Source organism: Leucoraja erinacea, chromosome 21 (genome assembly GCF_028641065.1).
Source record: "Leucoraja erinacea ecotype New England chromosome 21, Leri_hhj_1, whole genome shotgun sequence".
NCBI lineage: Eukaryota > Metazoa > Chordata > Chondrichthyes > Rajiformes > Rajidae > Leucoraja > Leucoraja erinaceus.
The window spans coordinates 34,553,709-34,572,153 of record NC_073397.1 but is presented as its reverse complement, the minus strand read 5'-3'; the positions used below and the strand labels follow the sequence as shown (position 1 = coordinate 34,572,153).

At 47.2% G+C, this 18,445-nt stretch overlaps 1 protein-coding gene across 1 annotated transcript in view; it reads left to right on the top strand.

The window, feature by feature from the left end:
- The first annotated feature begins 577 nt into the window (after positions 1–577).
- Positions 578–18,445, top strand: part of LOC129707516 (YTH domain-containing family protein 1-like) — a 31,291-nt gene continuing 13,423 nt past the window's right edge. The window contains 5 exon segments of the mRNA XM_055652621.1: positions 578–804; positions 3,661–3,685; positions 5,153–5,232; positions 15,038–15,673; positions 15,676–16,569. Of these exon segments, the coding sequence (XP_055508596.1) occupies positions 778–804; positions 3,661–3,685; positions 5,153–5,232; positions 15,038–15,673; positions 15,676–16,569 (1,662 nt within the window). The 5' untranslated portion in view covers positions 578–777.

Genomic DNA, 18,445 nt, shown 5'->3' with positions numbered 1-18,445 from the left:
ATCTTTATTGTCATTTCCTGAGTATTCGCATACCCAGAGGAAACAAAAAAATGTTGCTCAACCAAACGCCATTCAGTGTGCCATGAAAAAAGAATAGAGAGGTTGATAAAGGAATACATGTCCATGAAACAAATTCGGACACTCTACTAAACATTCTCAGCCGTTCCGACCTGTACAGCACAACAGTGGCTCTGCTGCAGTGTATTATGTTAATATGTGCGTTACTTTGTGGGGCAAAGTTTGTTTGGTTGTCTTGTTAGCCGATTGCATTGGAAGAAGCTGAGGAGCATCCATCTCGTATGTGTTTGTGCACATAAACTAGCCCTGCACACTCCATAGCCCTGCAGTGACTATTGCATAGTCATGTCATTGCACAGCATAGTCCTGCACAAAGATCCTCTGCTGTAGGATCTTTGGTCCTGCACACTCCATAGCCCTTCACACTGAAAGTGGGATTAGGGTAAGTGTCAGAAGGCCAGTGCAAGGTCCTGCGTACTACGTCATCAGTAATGGCGGCCCCCCCCCTAACCCCCCCGCCGTGGCTGCGCGGATCTGCGCGCTACGTCATCGGAACCCGAGTATGGTCGCCGTCGGCTGAGGCGTCGGAGGAAGCGGCGGCCGAGAGAGGGAGAGACGGAGACAGCGGGAGGAGGCGGCGCACAGCGGGGGGAGACAGCGAGGGGAGAGCGCGGCTCGGCTCGGCCCGCCCACCGTCACTGGTCTGGCCCGGCCCGGCCCGGAGTGAGAGAGAGAGAGAGAGAGACGCTTCGTGAGGCGATGTCGGCCACAAGCGTTGACCCTCAGGTAGGCCGCGCGCGCCGGCCCGGGCCCGGCCTTTGTTGTCCACTCGCCGCCTCCTCCTCCTCGTCCCGCCCGGCACAGCCGCCTCCTCACTCCCGCTATCTCCGTCCGTCCGTCCGTCCACTCGCCGCCTCCTCCTTCCCCCGGGAGCGGCCGCCCGCCGCCCGTTCCCTCCTCCTCCACCAACACTAACGCCCTTTCTCTTTATTTCCCTCCCCACCTCGGCGCTGCCCCCCCCCCCCCTCCTTCCGTCCCTCTTTCCCCCCCCATTCATTCTTCCTTTCTTTCCCTCCTCTCCCCCCCTCCTCAATCTCCTCCCCCCCCCCTCCCTCTCTCCTCCCCCCCCCCACTCCTCCCCCCCCCCCCCTTCCCCCCCTTCCCCCCCTTCCCCCCCTCTCCCTCCCCCCCCCCCTCCCTCTCCCTCCCCTCTCCCCCCCCCCCTCCTCCCCCTCCCCCTACCCCCTCTCCTCCTTCCCCCCCCCTCTCCTTCCCCTCCCCCCCCCCTCTCCTTCCCCTCCCCCTCTCCTCCCCCCCCTCTTCCCCTCCTCCCCCCCCCCCCCCTCCCCCCACCCCCCACCCCTCCTCCCCCCCCCCCCCACCCCCTCTTCCCCCCCCCCCTCTCCCCCCTTCCCCCCCCCCTCTTCCCCCCCCCCTGCCCCCCTCCCCCCCCCCCCCCCCCCTCTTGCCCCCTCCCCCCCTTCCCCCCCTCCCCTCCCCCTCCTCCCCCCCCCCCCCCCCCCTCTGCCCCCCCACCTCCCCCTCCCGCACCCCCTCCTCCCCCTCCCCCCCCCCTCCCCCCCCCTCCCCCCCCCCTCTTCCCCCCCTCCTCCCCCCCCCTCCTTCCCCCCCCTCTCCCTTCCCCCTTCCCCCCCCCTCCCCCTCCTCCTTCCCCCCTTCCCCCCCCTCCCCCCTCCCCCCTCCTTCCCCCCCTCCCCTCTCCCTTCCCCCCCTTCCCCACCCTCCCCTCTCCTCCCCCCTCCTCCTGCTCCCCCCCTTCCCTCCCCCCTCCTCCCCCCCCTCCTCCTCCTCCCCTTCCCCTCCCCTCCCCTCCCCCCTCCCCCTCCCCCTCCCCCCCTCCCCCCCCCTCCTCCCCCCCTCCCTCCTCCCCCTCCCCTCCCCTTCCCCCCCCCCCTCCCCTCCCCCCCCCCCCCTTCCCCCCCCCTCTCTCCCTCCTCTCCTCTCCCTCTCCCCCTCTCCCTCCCTCCCTCCCCTCCCCCCCTTCCCCCCCCCCTCCCCCCCCCTCTCCCCTCCCCCCCTCCCCCCCTCCCCCCCCCTCCCCCCCCCCCCCCCCCCCCCCCCCCCCCCCCCCCTCCCCCCCCCCCCCCTTCCCCCCCCCCCCCCCTCCCCCCCCCCCCCCCCCCCCCCCCCCCCCCCCCCCTCCCCCCCCCCCCCCCCCCCCCCCCCCCTCCCTCCCCCCCCCCCCCCCCCCCCCCCCCCCCTCCCCCCCCCCCCTCCCCCCCCCCCCCCCCCCCCCTCCCCCCCCTCCCCCCCCCCCCCCCCCTCTTGCCCCCCTCCTCCCCCCCCCTCCCCTCTTCCCCCCTTCCCCCCCCTTCCCCTCTTCCCCCCCCCTTCCTCCCCTCCCTCTTCACCCTTCTCCTCCCACCCCCCCCTCCCCCCCTCCCTCCTCCTCCCCTCCCTCCCTCCCCTCCTCCTCCTCCTCCCCCCTCCTCCCTCCTCCCCCCCTCCTCCTCCCCCCCCCCTTCCCCCCCCTCCTCCCCCTCTCCATCTCCTCCTCCCCCCCTTCCCCTCCTCCCTCCTCTCCTCCTTCTCCCTTCCTCCTCCCCCCCCCCCTCCCCCCTCCTCCCTCCCCCCCCCCCCCTCCTCCTCCCCCCCCTCCCCCCCCCCCTCCCCTCCCCCCCCCCCTCCTTCCCCCTCCCCTCTCTCCTTTCCCCCCCTCCCTCTCCTCCCCCCCCCCCCTCCCCCTCCCTCCCCCCCCTCCCCTCCCCCCTCCTCCTCCCCTCCCCCCCCTCCTCCTCTCCCCCCCCCCCCCCTCCTCTTCCCCCTCCCCCTCCTCTCCTCCTCCCCTCCTCCCCCCCTCCCCTCCCCCCTCCTCCTCCTCCCCCTCCTCCCTCCCCCTCCTCCTCCTTCCCCCCCTCCCTCCCCCCCCCTCCCTTCCCCCCCCCCTCCCTCCCCCCCCCCCCCCCCTCCCCCCCCCCCCCCCCCCCCCCCCCTTCCCCCCCCCCCCCCCCCCCCTCCCCCCCCCTCCCCCCCCCCCCCTCCCCCCCCCCCCCCCCCCCCCCCTCCCCCCCTCCCCCCCCCCCCCCCCCTTCCCCCCCCCCCTTCCTCCCCCCCCCCCCCCCCCCCCCCTCCTCCCCCCCCCCCCCCCCTCCCCTCCCTCCCCCCCCCTCCCCCCTCCTCTCCCCCCCCCCCCCTCCCTCCCCCCCCCTCCCCTCCCCTCCCTCCTCCCCTCCCCCTCCCCCCCTCCCCCCCCCCCCCCCCCCTCAACCCCCCTCCCTCCCCTCCCCCCCCCCCCCCCCTCCACTCTCTCCCTCCCTCCTCCACTCTCCCCCTCCCTCCTCCTCTCTACCACCTCCCCTCTCCCTCCCTCCTCCTCCCTCCCTCCTCTCCTCTCCCCCCCCCCATTCTCCCCCCTCCCATCCTCCCCCATTCTCCCCCCTATTCCCCCTCCTCCCCCCACCCTCTACCCTCCTCCCCCAACCTCTCCCCATCCCATCCCCCTCCCCATCCTCCCCCTCCCCTCCTCCCCTCCTCCCCTCCCCTCTCCCATTCCCTCCCCCCCCCTTTTCTCCTCCTCTCCACTCCTTCCCCCTCCCCTCCCCCCTTCTCCCCTCCCCCCTTCTCTTTCCTCTTCCCTCTGTTTCCTCCCCCCCCCCCATTCCATTTCTCCTCTTTCAACAGAGAGCAAAAGGACAAGAGAATAAAGGTAAGACTTGGCTACTACACAGGCTCTGCAATAAAGTGTGATATTGCCCATGTGTTTATCTCCCTATAGTGGTGTTGGAGGGCAGGTCTGCCCCCCTATCCTCCCCATCCCGGTAATGGTGCTGGGGAGAGAAACTGGAGGAAATGTTGGCTAAACTTTTGAGTTAAGGCCAAGTCTCCCCCAACCCCTCAGTCTGCACAAAGGAGAGATCATGTACTTCTGCTTTGCACGGGCCTTGTCATCCAGTGAATTGAATTTCACCACTACAATAAAATCACAATTTCCCCCTCTAAACAAAATGCTGAGACCATTTAATGTATAAGCTGGATAATTGTGGATTTGTTTTTGCTATTTGTTTTCAGAAATGTTGGGTCAAGTTGTGAGTTAAGGCCATGTATATGTGTGTCCCTGCTAAGGAGAGATCATGTAATTCTGCGTAGGGCTTGCCTTGTTTATTCCAGTTTGGAATTAATTTACTTTCATCAGTGCAATACAATCATTTTTTTCTTCTCTAAACAAAATGCTGAGGCTGTTCAGTGTTCATAGATGGATTGTTTTGCTATTAATTTCTGGAATGGGTGATGTTATGAGTTAATCAAGCCCCCCCAGTTTGTACAAAGGAGAGACCCAAAAATACTTCTGATCGCCCCAAAAATGCAGGAGTAACTCAGTGGGTCAGGTAGCATCTCTGGAGAAAATGGGTAGATGCTGTTTTGGGTCGGGACCCTTCCTCACACAAAGGAAAGATAATTTACTGCTCTGCACTTGCTGTGTTGTATCCAATTCTAGAGTGAATTTACTTTCAACACTACCATATAAAGGAAATGTTCTCTATTCTGAACAAAATGCCCTTCCACACAAAATGCTGGTGGTGTTCACAGACTGATTATTATGTATTAGTTTTGAAATTAACATTCTGGAATGTTTGGTAAAGTTATGAGTTGAGGCCAAATCTTTCCCCTGTTTTTATTGAGGGAGATCATATGCTTCTGCTCAGCACTTGATCCACCCAGTTGTAAATTCAGTCTACAGTGAAATCAGATTTTATTTTCCCCCATTGAATTGTTGTAATGTTGAAGTTTTAACAAAATGCCCTTCTAAATGCCAAGGCCGTGTCATGTTTGCTGATGGATAATTGCAGGTTTGTCCTGCTTTTAATTTCCTGAAATACTGGATAAAGTTATATATTAAGGCCAAAGTCCCACCCAGTTTGTGCAAAGGAGAGATCATCTCCTTTTGCTTTTGTTTTCATTTTTCGACAATAAAATGAAAATTTCTCTCTCCCTATTTAATCTTTACAATGTTGAAGTTTTAGCAAAATGCTTAAACTGTGTGGTGTTCAACAGACAAATAATTGTGGCTTTGTTTTGCTATTGATTTCTGGCGATTGTGGCTTGTTTTATAACTGGAATTTTTGAGGATTTATGTCAATGATCTCACCATTCATCGGGATGTCTTGTTTTACAGTGCAAAATGGTTCTCTGCATCAAAAGGATGCAGTGCACGACAATGATTTTGAGCCGTACCTAAGCAGCCAATCTAATCAAGTGAGAGTTTATTATACATTTTGTATTTAGAGATCTGGGAACTGTCTAACCTGCCAAATCAAGCTATAATAAATGGAGAAGACTTTATTTGGATGATCAGATAGAGTAATTAAAAAAAGCTATGATTTTTGCACTTTGTAATTAATTTTGAGGAGCAAAGCTTTTTGTATTATGGGGCTTCAGGAAGATCTGAAAATACATGTATATGGAAGATGTAGGATATATTGTGTAAGGCTTGTGTACTTAATTGAATGTTGTGTTAGGATACAAAGTGAACATATCAACTGGTATATAAATATATTTGACATTATGAATGCAGTTACTTCCCACATGATGACGAAAACCCCTGTGCCAATTATATTTACTATTTTAAGCAATTAGTTGTACAAATACCTCTTGAAACCAAGTACCTATTTGTTATACAGTGCATCGTTCTTAATCTTCCATACAAAAAAATCTCCCTTATTGGATTGTTAAACCATTAATCAATGGCAGAAATCTAATTACATATGATTAAATCTATATGTCGTGATCTTTTATTTTGTGCTTTAATATTTTGATTTATATTTAGAATTTTCATGTTGGCATATATTTTCATGCTAATTTTAAGGAAGCTTTCATGATTGGGCTTATGTTTTGTGGGATCAGTTCTCTGGATTCCATAGTGGGAGTGTTTTCTGCAAAAACTGAAGATGCTCTTAAAGGGCGATAGCTGACTAATAAAATAACCGAGGAACTCTGGTTAATTACTGTTGGCAGAGCTTTTGTATGTATTTCAAGTTTCGTCACATTCAGTAACTGAGCAGTTTGAGTGCATCTGCACTCCCTTGATGACCTTTTAGCCATTTTATGAACCCTGATAATTGAATGGTTCAGAGGGTTTGATATCTCTTTTTTAGATCACAACTAATGTATTGCTGATCACTCTAGTATTTGCAATGGATGCTTTTATTCTACTGAAGTGACTTATTGAGTGAGAGTAGGTTTGTTCCACCATGATGACACACATAGGATGTAAAAAACAACTGACTATTACATTCACTGACTATTACATTTCATAAGGGTGGCACAGTGACATAGCTGGTCTCACAGTGCCAGTAACCAGGGTTCGCAACTGACCTCGGCGTGAAGTCTGCACATTCTCCCTGAGATTGCGTGGGTTTCCTCTGGGTGCTCCCATTTCCTCCCGCATCCCAAAGGTGTGCAGATTTGTAGGTTAACTGGCCTCTGTAAATTGTCACTAGTGTGTTGGCGAGGATGTGAAAGTGGGATAAGGTAGAACTAGTGGACTGAAGGGCCTGTTTCTCAGTTGTGCCTTTTATTCAATTCACTATTTAGAGATCACTTAACCAGAAATCGTATGAGCAACCAACCTATTGGGTTTCTCCAATAAGTTAGCCATCTGTCTAGTTCACACAATGGCCTTGAACTGCTCTCTTTATTTCTTCCTGTCTGCATTGTTGTCTGATGCTGGATTGAAGACTACTGCAGGACAACTTCAGTCTGCCTTATTCCTGGTCTGTAGAAATAAAACTGCAGATGCTGGTTCATACCAAAAATAGACACAGAGTGCTGGAGCAATTCAGCAGTTTAGGCAACATCTCTGGAGAAAAAAGATGGCTGACATTCCTAGTTAGGTCTGAAGAAGCGTCCTGACCCGAAACATCACCCATCCTTTTTTCTCCAGAGATGCTGTCTGGCCCGCTGAGTTACTCCAGCACTTTGTGTCTATCTTATTCCTGGCCTGTCCAGGGTTCGTATACATTTATTTCTGATAGATGTTTTGTGATAGTGATTGGAATCCAGAGCTCCACTTCCCTAGGGTAGTGTACATGTTTACCAACACATCAACGTAATATCAAACAGACACCATCCTGGGACATATGACCGGGTTGCTCATTGGATGGGTTACTGTACCATTCAAGGGTCTATCATCTGTAGTAAATGTCTTAAGTGAAAAAACTACAGCTTCTAGTTAATACACAAAAGGACCCAAAGTGCTAGAATAACTCAGCAGGTCAGGCAGCCTCCTTGGAGAACATGAATGCTAACGTTTCGGCTCGAGGTCCTTCTTTTTTGTATCTATAATGATGAACCGTTTAAAGACATTGATGAATTGTTATCTCCAAAGAACTATGGCATGTGCTCCAATTGAGTTGATGTTTCAAATATTTTGCTTACCTCATGTCGCCCATTAATGGATACAGTACCTGTTAATCTTAATTTAGTTTGTTAATTTATCCCAAATGTTTTCAGAGTTAACTGAAAATTGCATTGCAGTTAACTGTGTAATGAATTTTCTTAATATTCACAAAAATATTATTTTAGTTGTACAGCCTATAATTGCAAAACCATTTGAATATTTTCAAAAGCTGAAAATAACTGCCCATCAACAATAATTTTGCATGAAATTCTGGCCAATGGTTACAGTTTGCTATATATTAAAACATTTCTGAAATATTTCTGGTTATTGTCCTATAGCATAACTGTGTATAGATAGTTTAGATACTACAGGTGCACAACCTTTTATCCGGAGTTCCGGAAACCGAAAAGCTCCGAAAACCGGACATTTTTTTCAGGATGTCGCCTGCACACCAAAGCTCGCGTTTGGCGCCAAACTTGACCCGAAACGACCCACGGTCAACCCAGGTCTGTACTACTGTAGCGGCTGCCTCCTCCCCGGAGACCGGGGAGACTCTTAAACATCTGTAAATCATTGCTTAAATGTTAAAGTCAGTTAGTTTGGAGGGCTTTTATGTGAAGGGGGGGGGGGTGAAGCGGGTAACTTTAATTCTTAGTCCCCCTACCTGGTCGGAGAGGCGGGGAGCGGGAAATGCTTTACCGGGTCGCCGTGCAGTAAGCTCCGGAGCGCTGTGGCCGCCGACTCCCAACATCGCGGAGTTGGGGCTGCGGGCGTTCGGCCGCGGGCGGCGCCGGTTGTAGCTCCGACCCCGGCAACTCTACCCCTGGCTGCGCGGCGCTCCAAAGGAACTGACTAACATTTAAGCAATGATTCCCCGGTCTCCGGGGAGGAGGCAGCCGCTCCAGACTTTTCAAGCTGCCCGTGCTACCTACCTAATCTACGCTAAAAATCTTCCATTCTGAAATCCGAAAAATTCAGAAATCTGAGAAGTGTCTGGTCCCAAGGCTTTCGGATAAAAGGTTGTGTACCTGTACTTTGGCATTGGGCTTCATTTTCTGGGTTGTGTGCTTATCCTGATGTAATAGCACTTTGAGTTTCAACAGTAATATTAAAAGAACTGGTAAAACTGAATGAAGCCATTTGCACACAAGAAAATGAATCTAAATGTGATCTGGTTTAAGAACAGGCACTATAGATTCAGGGTGTACCAATTGCCTCTTGCATCTTTCTGCCATTCAATGAGATAATGACTACTCTCTGACCTAGCTCCAAGTATGTTTTTGGAAAGCCAATGCAGTTTGGAAAACCAAAATCAATTTATTACATTTAAAATTAACAATCTAATTGTCTATGTGTAAGAAAGAAGGTAGACGCAAAATGCATTAACTCAGCGGGCGAGGCAGCATCTCTGGAGAGAAGGAATGGGCGACGTTTCAGGGCGAGACCCCTCAGACTGATGTCAGGGGAGGGGCGGGACAAAGATAGAATGTAGGTGGAGACAGTAAGACTAGTGGGAGAAATGGGAAAGGGAAGTGGGTGGAGAGAGAAAGCAAGGGCTATCTGAAGTTAGAGAAGTCGATGTTCATACCGCTGGGATGTAAACTACCCAAGCAAAATATGAGGTGCTGTTCCTCCAATTTGCACTGACAATGGAGGAGGCCCAGGACTGAAAGATCAGATTGGGAATGGGAGGGGGAGTTGAAGTGCTAAGCTACTGAGAATTCAAGTAGGTTAAGAAGGACTGAGCGGAGGTGTTCAGTGAAACGATCGCCGAGCCTGCGCTTGGACTCGCCGATGTAGAGAAGTTGACACCTGGAACAATGGGTTCAGTAGATGAGGTTGGTGGTGGTGCAAGTGAACCTCTGCCTCTCCTGGAAAGACTGTTTGGGTCCTTGGATGGAGTCGATGGAGGGAGGTAAAGGGGCAGGTATTGCATCTCCTGCGGTTGCAGAGGAAAGTACCAGGGGAGGGGGTGGTTTGGGTGGGAAGGGTCAAGTTGACCAGGGGTGAGAAGGGACAAGTTGGCCGTAGATAATTGTCTATGTACACGTAGGTACAAAGCAAGTTTGTAATGCAATTTTGTTTGAAATAAAGAAAATTGAGCACAAGAAGGCTTTTGTCACTTTAAACAGTATAAATTTATTTGTACCATGCCTGGAATATCAAGTACCAATTTTCTTTGAGATGGAATTCTTTAAAAGGTATTCTGCTCGGCTATATTTAAATAACAATTTTTCATATTTGAATAATTTAAAAATCTCAATTAATTCTCTGAATTACCTTTCTCAAGCCAGTATTCTAATTCTGTTTAAAAAGAAAGGCAGCAAAATGACTGCTATTAAATGGTGATTGTATTGTTTGAGTTTGTTTCCTGTTTCCTTATGGTTTGTGAATAACCATGGTCCGTTTAAAAATAAATACTCGGTAATCTATTTTCAGAATATTTTCTTAAAATGGTGGAGTAGGTTAATCCCTTTATATCGCATTGAATAATTGTTGTTGATCTTAGGAAAAATATTTTGCAACACATGGCCCCAGTATTAGAATTGTATTCAACATTCTTTGCTTGTCAAAACAAATGATCTATTGATTGGGTTTAGATGTATTATTGTTCATGCGTTCTGAGGTGAAAAGCTTCGTTTTGCATGCTATCCCTTCAGATTTGATGATACTATAGACAAATACAATCAAGTTAAACTCAAGTACAATAGGTTGAGTAAAGGGGAAAATGTAAAGGATACAGTTCTTAGCATCGTAGCTCATTAGAAAATCTTTCAGGTGATATTGTACCCATTGATTCTCTAAAGCAGGGGCCTCTAAACTTTTCAGCATGAGGGCCACATTATATATTTGGCACATTTTTGCGGGCCATAGGAAAAAATAAAGAGATGTCGGTTTTATAAATTTAATAAAAAAGAGAGAGAGGAACGAATGCACGTTATAACGTGGCCCTGTGATGTCACGGCACTGACAATTCGAGGGACCTACCTGGTAACAACAGTAAGAGCAGCTCCGGACCGCCGTGCTCCCCGACTCGAATCGACGCCTAATTGACGCACGATCCGTCCTGCGCTGAGCTTGCTGTGGGCCGGATAAAATCTCGTGGCGGGCCGTATGTGGCCCGCGGTCCATAGTTTGGAGACCCCTGCTCTAAAGGTTTACGTAAAGTGACACAAGAATTTCAAGAATAGTTGTTGATTCTTGGTCAATCAGAGGTTGTGCTACTTTAAAAGAACTAACAAACCTTGGAAAGACAGTTGTAAAAGTTCTGTCAACATTAAGCATGTACTGGATTGCTCAGAAATAAAACTTTATTTGCGCATGCAAGCTGCGTTTGTGCCACCCGAGTGGTAGACAACAGCCATCTCCGATAAGGAAAGAAGCTAACTGCATTGAATTTAGTGGCATCGCCATCGGTCATTCTCCACCATCAATGTCCATCAACCTGAGGCGTGAGAGCGAAATAATGAATGTTACCCTAATCTCAAGGCAAATTGGATTAGCAAATGTTTATTTTTCTGCCTCATAATTTCTGTGATGTCTTAGCACAATTGACCAAAAATTGTGAACACAATTGACCAACAATTAAACTGATTCATTCCTAGTGATACCATTATCAGAAAAGAGTATTATGCAGAGTGTCTTTCAACTGACTCTCATGTGTTTGCAAGGTGCAAACTGTGATTGTGACAGACTACTCACCACATCCTTTGTGCATGCAGCTGGTATTGTACTTCAGATGCTCAGCACATGGCATCTTACTTCATCCATTGTTTACGTTGTGCCATACACTGCAACTGTTTGCTGGGGCCCCTTGGTTTACACCCATGTTTTCCATCACCAAAAAAACAGCGTTGGGTAGATTTTGTGGTTCCTTACATCTCTGTTGGACTAAATCCCGACACAACCATATTAATAACTCCTAACGCTAGATGTTCAGTGGCTGTTCAGATGGAAGGGTTTTGCTACAGTAAATGTGGATTTGGCAAGAAAAGATCAAGAACAAATCCTTTCCTCCATCTAGGTTCTGAGGTACACCCTCTCCACCTCTCTTTTAAATTAAACTTAAATGCATATTTTGAATTATTTGCAGTACCATTTGGCTCAGAACAATTGGCTTTTGTGTGGTTTGTTGGAATTCTGGACCAGAGTGGGCTGACCATCTGCAGTAATTCTAAGTTAGGTTTGTAATATAGACATGTAATTTAGCCTCATGGGAGAGATGTGAAAGAACGCTCTAATGATATCCATGCCACATAATATAATTATTTAAGTAAATGTTTCAGTGAAATTTGTCATGGTCTTGTTGGTGTTGCTTGTAACATTTGTGACTAACTTGGTGTGCATTTTTGAAGCTTTGTACAAATTATTCAGCCAATTCTCCGATTTGGTCCTTATGCATCTTAATCTGATATTTACTGTCTAAAATTTAGAATGTGCATGGTGATGAATAATTGTTGATTAGATTAAATTTGTATCACATTTTGTAATTAACAGATTTTATGCATTAGATCTTTAAAAATTATTTTCAAATAATTTATGAAAGGAAAACTAAATCTAGCTTCACAAACGAGTGTGGTTAATAGATTGTATGGAACAGCTAAGAGTGGTGCAGTATACGTTTATTTGATTATCTCGCATCCTGTGAAGATAGATTGCTGCCTGAGCAATGGAATAGACAGGACTGTTGAATCATCATAAACTGACCCCCACGTATGACCATTGATTCTATTTATTTCACTTTCCTGTTTTAATTCCATACTTCTAGCATCTGCACCTATTTGATTTTTCAAAGTTGAGGGATTGGAATGAACATTTAAAAGATTTATGAAGGGCTTTGGGAGAATATACAAATCAGGAATGTTTCCACTGGGAGTCATTACTTCACCACAGCAAGGAGTAAGACAAAGTTTTCATAATTGGTAGAATTATTGTCACTATCCCTAATTTGAGAGTACACTGTTTACATATCTGTTGTGCTGCGGAAAGTAAGAATTTCATTGTCCTGTTTCGAGGCATGTGACAATAAAAAACACTTGACTCTCTCTCTCTCGACTAAAATAATGCAATGTCACCTCATTCTAGAGGAAAATTTGTTTTAAATGAATGTAAAAGATTAAATATGTAAGAAGGAACTTCAGATGCTGGTTTAAACGGAAGATAGACAAACAGCTAGAATAACTCAGCGGGACAGGCAGCATCTCTGGAGAGACGGAATGGGTGATGTTTCAGGTCGAGACACTTCGTCAGAAAGATTAAGTGCTGGGAAGTGAGAATGGAATAGTTAGTGTTTACCCACCTTGAGGCTTATTGGTCCAAATGGTTACCCTTCTGTCTCATAATTTCTGTGTTTTAACAGATGATTCATTTTCTAAATTAACAAAGGAACAACGTGTCAACGTCTGAGAGCATTTATGCAATAGTCATTGGGATTCACTTCTAGCATGGCCATTTAGTTAGGGAACATTGAATTTAGTTGTATCTTAGAATAAGTATTCAATCAACATAACGCACCTTCAACACGGTCAAACACATTATGATTATGTCATTGGGATGTCAAAAATATGGAGGTTTATGTATTATATTTCTTAATATCACGCCGATTTGAACAATTTGAGATTTGGGCCCTTGTTTCTACTGATCCCAGTCTGGGACATTAATTTCAACTTTCCTGACATTAGGAAATCAGCTGGGCTTGCTTATCGTGATTTGGTTAACACTACCAGTACAATGTTTAGATGTTCTTGCCCACTGGCTGATGATTGAATCAATGTGCATCCCAGTTTTTCTGGGCTAATTATCAATGTATTACAGCAGAATCTAAATGCAATGGCTTTGACTTTTGACAAGAATCCAATGTAATCTTTGCAATCTGCCCTGCCGTGAAAATACAATAATTTAATGTTAGCTCAGCTTCTCAGAGAAATTGTTAATGTGTTGAAAATTCTGGACGAGTGGGGGATCATTCTGTAAGTCTAATGTCTTTCCAGCTTTGTAAATGAGTGGAATTGTTTTCTAAAATTGGTGTTTACTTGGTATGTCATAGAAACATAGAAACATAGAAATTAGATGCAGGAGTAGGCCATTTGGCCCTTCGAGCCTGCACCGCCATTCAATATGATCATGGCTGATCATCCAACTCAGTATCCCGTACCTGCCTTCTCTCCATACCCCCTGATCCCCTTAGCCACAAGGGCCACATCTAACTCCCTCTTAAATATAGCCAATGAACTGGCCTCAACTACCCTCTGTGGCAGGGAGTTCCAGAGATTCACCACTCTCTGTGTGAAAAAAGTTCTTCTCATCTCGGTTTTAAAGGATTTCCCCCTTATCCTTAAGCTGTGACCCCTTGTCCTGGACTTCCCTAACATCGGGAACAATCTTCCTGCATCTAGCCTGTCCCAACCCCTTAAGAATTTTGTAAGTTTCTATAAGATCCCCCCTCAATCTTCTAAATTCTAGCGAGTACAAGCCGAGTCTATCCAGTCTTTCTTCATAAGACAGTCCTGACATCCCAGGGATCAGTCTGGTGAACCGTCTCTGCACTCCCTCTATGGCAATAATGTCCTTCCTCAGATTTGGAGACCAAAACTGTACGCAATACTCCAGGTGTGGTCTCACCAAGACCCTGTACAACTGCAGTAGAACTTCCCTGCTCCTATACTCAAATCCTTTTGCAATGAAAGCTAACATACCATTCGCTTTCTTTACTGCCTGCTGCACCTGCATGCCTACCTTCAATGACTGGTGTACCATGACACCCAGGTCTCGCTGCATCTCCCCCTTTCCCAATCAGCCACCATTTAGATAATAGTCTGCTTTCCCGTTTTTGCCACCAAAATGGATAACCTCACATTTATCCACATTTATGTCACTTTGGTAGGATTGGGTACAGTAAAATGCTATTATTTCGCACCCTCAGGACTTTGGTGCTGCTGAATTGGTAGGTTTTTCAGATTATAAGGGTGCTATTTCTGTACATTTATACTCCTATACATATTTCAATTCTCTTTTTTTTAGATGTTACACAATAGCATAACCATTTTTCTATGAGTTTGAAGGGAGCATGGAAAACCACCAAGTGAACTAGAAAGCGAAGTCAGATTGTGGGTTGTTGGAGCTTGACCGTAGTTGCATCTGAAACAGTGGGTGAATGGCCATTGGCACTGCCGCTAATATGTTTACTGGTCTTGAATATTTGTGCCACTTCTTTCAGTACGTCAAAATTCTTAAATGCTTTCGAAAATTAATGTTAGTACATGGCGAACAAAATTATGACTATTTCTGAACTATTTTATCACGTACAAAATTAGCAAATTATTTAAACCTGAATATAGAGTTTTTATTTGTAGCTTTGCTGTAAAACTCATTTTCTTTTGAAGCATACCTTTATCGTAGCTGATCCTGTGTATGTTTTGTACTAAGTTGGTTTATTTCCACAACACTCAAGTTATGGGTCAAGCGGAGATTCAGAAGGTTAATTATATTTGTACTTTAGGTCGAACATTTAATAAATCACTGTTCACTGCAGCCAGTCTCAACCTTGAAGATATTCGGATTAATCACGTGATTAGGTTTAATTACATGTGAATGAAAAAAGCAGAAATATGAAATGATTGATTGTAACATGGTTCTTTAACTATTGTTTGTTTTAATCAACAGAATAACAGCTACCCTTCAATGACTGATCCATATCTGTCGAGCTATTATGCTCCTTCCATTGGATTTTCCTATTCCCTCAGTGAAGCAGCGCCATGGTCCACTGGCGGGGATCCTCCGATTCCATACTTAACAACTTATGGACAGCTGAGCAACGGAGACCACCATTTCATGCATGATGCTGTCTTTGGTCAGCCTGGGGGTCTAGGGAGCACCCCCTACTTAAATCAACATAGATTCAACTTCTTTCCTGAAAACCCTGGGTTTTCTGCATGGGGAACAGGTGGGTCTCAGGGACAGCAAACACCAAGCTCAGCGTATGGCAGTAGCTATAGTTACCCGCCGAGTTCTTTGGGTGGGACGATAGTAGATGGACAGGCAGGCTTTCCGAATGATACTTTGAATAAAGCTCCAGGCATGAATAGCATTGAACAAGGGATGGTTGGATTAAAGATTGGTGGAGCGGTGACGTCATCGGGTGTGAAGACGGTGGGGTCTGTGGTGAACAGCCCAGGTATGATCAATGCAGCGCCTGGAAATGGCTCGACCGCCTGTGTCTCTGCTCCAAAGCCAACGTCATGGGCTGCCATTGCAAGTAAACCAGCCAAGCCTCAACCCAAACTGAAACCAAAGACTGGAGCATCGGTGGGAAGCTCTCTTCGTTGCCCCCACCTCCTATAAAACACAATATGGACATTGGTACGTGGGACAATAAAGGACCTGTACCAAAAGCGCCTCCACCTCATCAGGCCCCCCCTACTCAGGCAGTTCCTCTGCAACAGTTGACTCAACCGCCACCACAACAGCAGATGCAGATTCCACAGCAACCGTTTCAGAACCCTCAGCAGTCCCCGCAGAACCGTTGGATCGCCCCTCGCAACAGAGGTGTGGCATTTGGTCAAAATAACGGAGCCGGCAATGAAAACAACTCGCTGGGTAATGTCCCAGTTAGCTCTCCACCGAGCAGTGAGACTCACCCTGTCCTCGAAAAACTGAAGGCTGCTTACAGCTACAATCCTAAAGACTTTGACTGGAATGTCAAAAACGGTCGTGTGTTTATCATCAAGAGCTACTCCGAGGATGATATCCACCGCTCTATCAAGTACTCCATTTGGTGCAGTACAGAACATGGCAATAAGCGCTTGGACAGTGCATATCGCTCGATGGCTGGCAAAGGTCCTGTTTACTTACTATTCAGTGTAAATGGCAGTGGACATTTTTGTGGAGTGGCAGAAATGAAATCGGCAGTGGACTACGGGACATGTGCTGGGGTTTGGTCACAGGACAAGTGGAAAGGCAAATTCGATGTCAAGTGGATCTTTGTAAAGGACGTGCCTAATAACCAGCTGAGGCATATCCGCTTGGAAAACAATGACAATAAACCAGTCACTAACTCTCGAGACACACAGGAGGTTCCGTTAGAGAAAGCCAAGCAAGTGCTCAAAATTATTGCTACGTACAAGCACACCACTTCAATTTTTGACGACTTTTCACATTACGAGAAGCGGCAGGAGGAGGAGGAAGTTGTACGTAAGGTGAGTCCTGTTGGGGCATTTATGTACCTATAATATAAATGTGAGTCAACGTGGTCTCGTGTTGCAAAATTTAAGCTTATTGTATAGATTTTGCTGAACAATTAACGTAGCTGCCGTAGAGAATTCGGTGTAATAAAATGTGAATATAATCGTTGGTGCAGCTTAGCAAATGTCATTCAGTACTTCTACAGATGACAGGATAACCCAAACTTACCCGACTCCTTTCCTACGCTTATACTCATCTCCCATTTCCCTCTTTCTCCGCCCATTTCCCTTTTCGCCCATATCCCTTCCTCTGAGTTGATTTCATTCATTCGCTCCTCATCTGATGCCCTTTTCACCTCTCGTCTTTGTCACTTACTCCACCCACCTGCCAAACAAAAACCTCCTTCACCCGTATCCACCTATCACTTGCCAGGCTTCATCCGTTTCCAGCTTTCTCCCCGCCACTATCTTTGTGAAGAAGGTTTCTGAACCAAATTACCATCCATCTATATCCTGTAGAGATGTCCTGTAGAGTCTAACCCGCTGAGTTCCAACATCACTTTGTGTGTTTTCCTCAAGATTGAAGCATTTTAGTTCCTTTTTTCTCCCCCGGAAACATTCGTGCACCTCACCCCGATTTCTCATTATGTGTTGGAGTCCAAAATGCAGAATCTATTTTTCTCATGTTAGATAGTAATGTTTCAATAAAGTAGTTATATGCAAAATAACCATGATATTGCAATTTGCATGCCCTTCTTCACATTGGGAATTTTATTATTTTGTTTAACTCAGCGGGTCACAGTATGTTTGAAGAACATGGATGGGTGAAGTTTTGTGTCCTGGCCTGATCCATTTTTTCCTTGGATGTTGGTTGACTCGCTGAGTTACTCCAGCACTTCGTCTTTTTTTTTAAGTGTATACCAGCACCTGCAGTTCCCTGTATCTTCAAATGTTATTATGTTTTGTGAGGAATGATTGCACACCGCTTGAAGCCAAGATTCAACAACTAATAAAGCTGTTTAATGTGTTCAAATAGTTCTACTTAAAGGGTTTTGATTGTTTCCTGGCCAACATTTGGAAAAGCATAAATTCGATTATGTAATTGAGGATCGATATAGAAACATATAAAATAGGTGCAGTAGTAGGCCATTCGGCCCTTCGAGCCAGCACCTCCATTCATTATGATCATTGCAAATCATCCAAAATCAGTACCCTGCTTTTTCCCCATATCCCTTGATTCCTTTAGCCCTAAGAGCTAAATCTAACTCTCTTAAAAACATCCAGTGAATTGGCCTCCACTGTCTTCTGTGGCAGAGAATTCCACAGATTTACCACTCTCTGGGTGAAAAATATTATTCTTAATATCACAGAAGAGAAAGGGATGGCATTTGTGTCCAAAGACTAATTTATCTTCACTTATTTTTCTTTAGTTCGTTTAAGTCAAGGATAACCATAGGTTGAATGAGGGGGAGGGGAGATTTAATAGGACCCTGAGGGGTTACTTTTTTGCAGAGTGGGTGTATGGAACGAGCTGTCAGAGGAGGTAGTTGAGACTGTTACTATCGCAACGTTTAAGAAACATTTAAACTGGTACATGGATAAGATGGGTTTAGATGGATATCGGCCGCAGGCAGGTGGGACTGGGGTAAATGGGACATAATGGTGGGTGTGGGCAAGTTGGGCCGAAGGGCCTGTTTCCACGCCGTATAACTCGGACTCCATCTATGATTCTATAAGTCAAATAAATTCTAGACAACCTCATAGTTTTCAAACAATTGTAAAGAAATAAGGAAAAAAAAATTGCTACTTTACTAGAGGTACATTATTAAATGTTTAGATTTATTATTGTCACGTGTACTGAGGTACAGTGAAATGCTTTCTTTTGCATGCT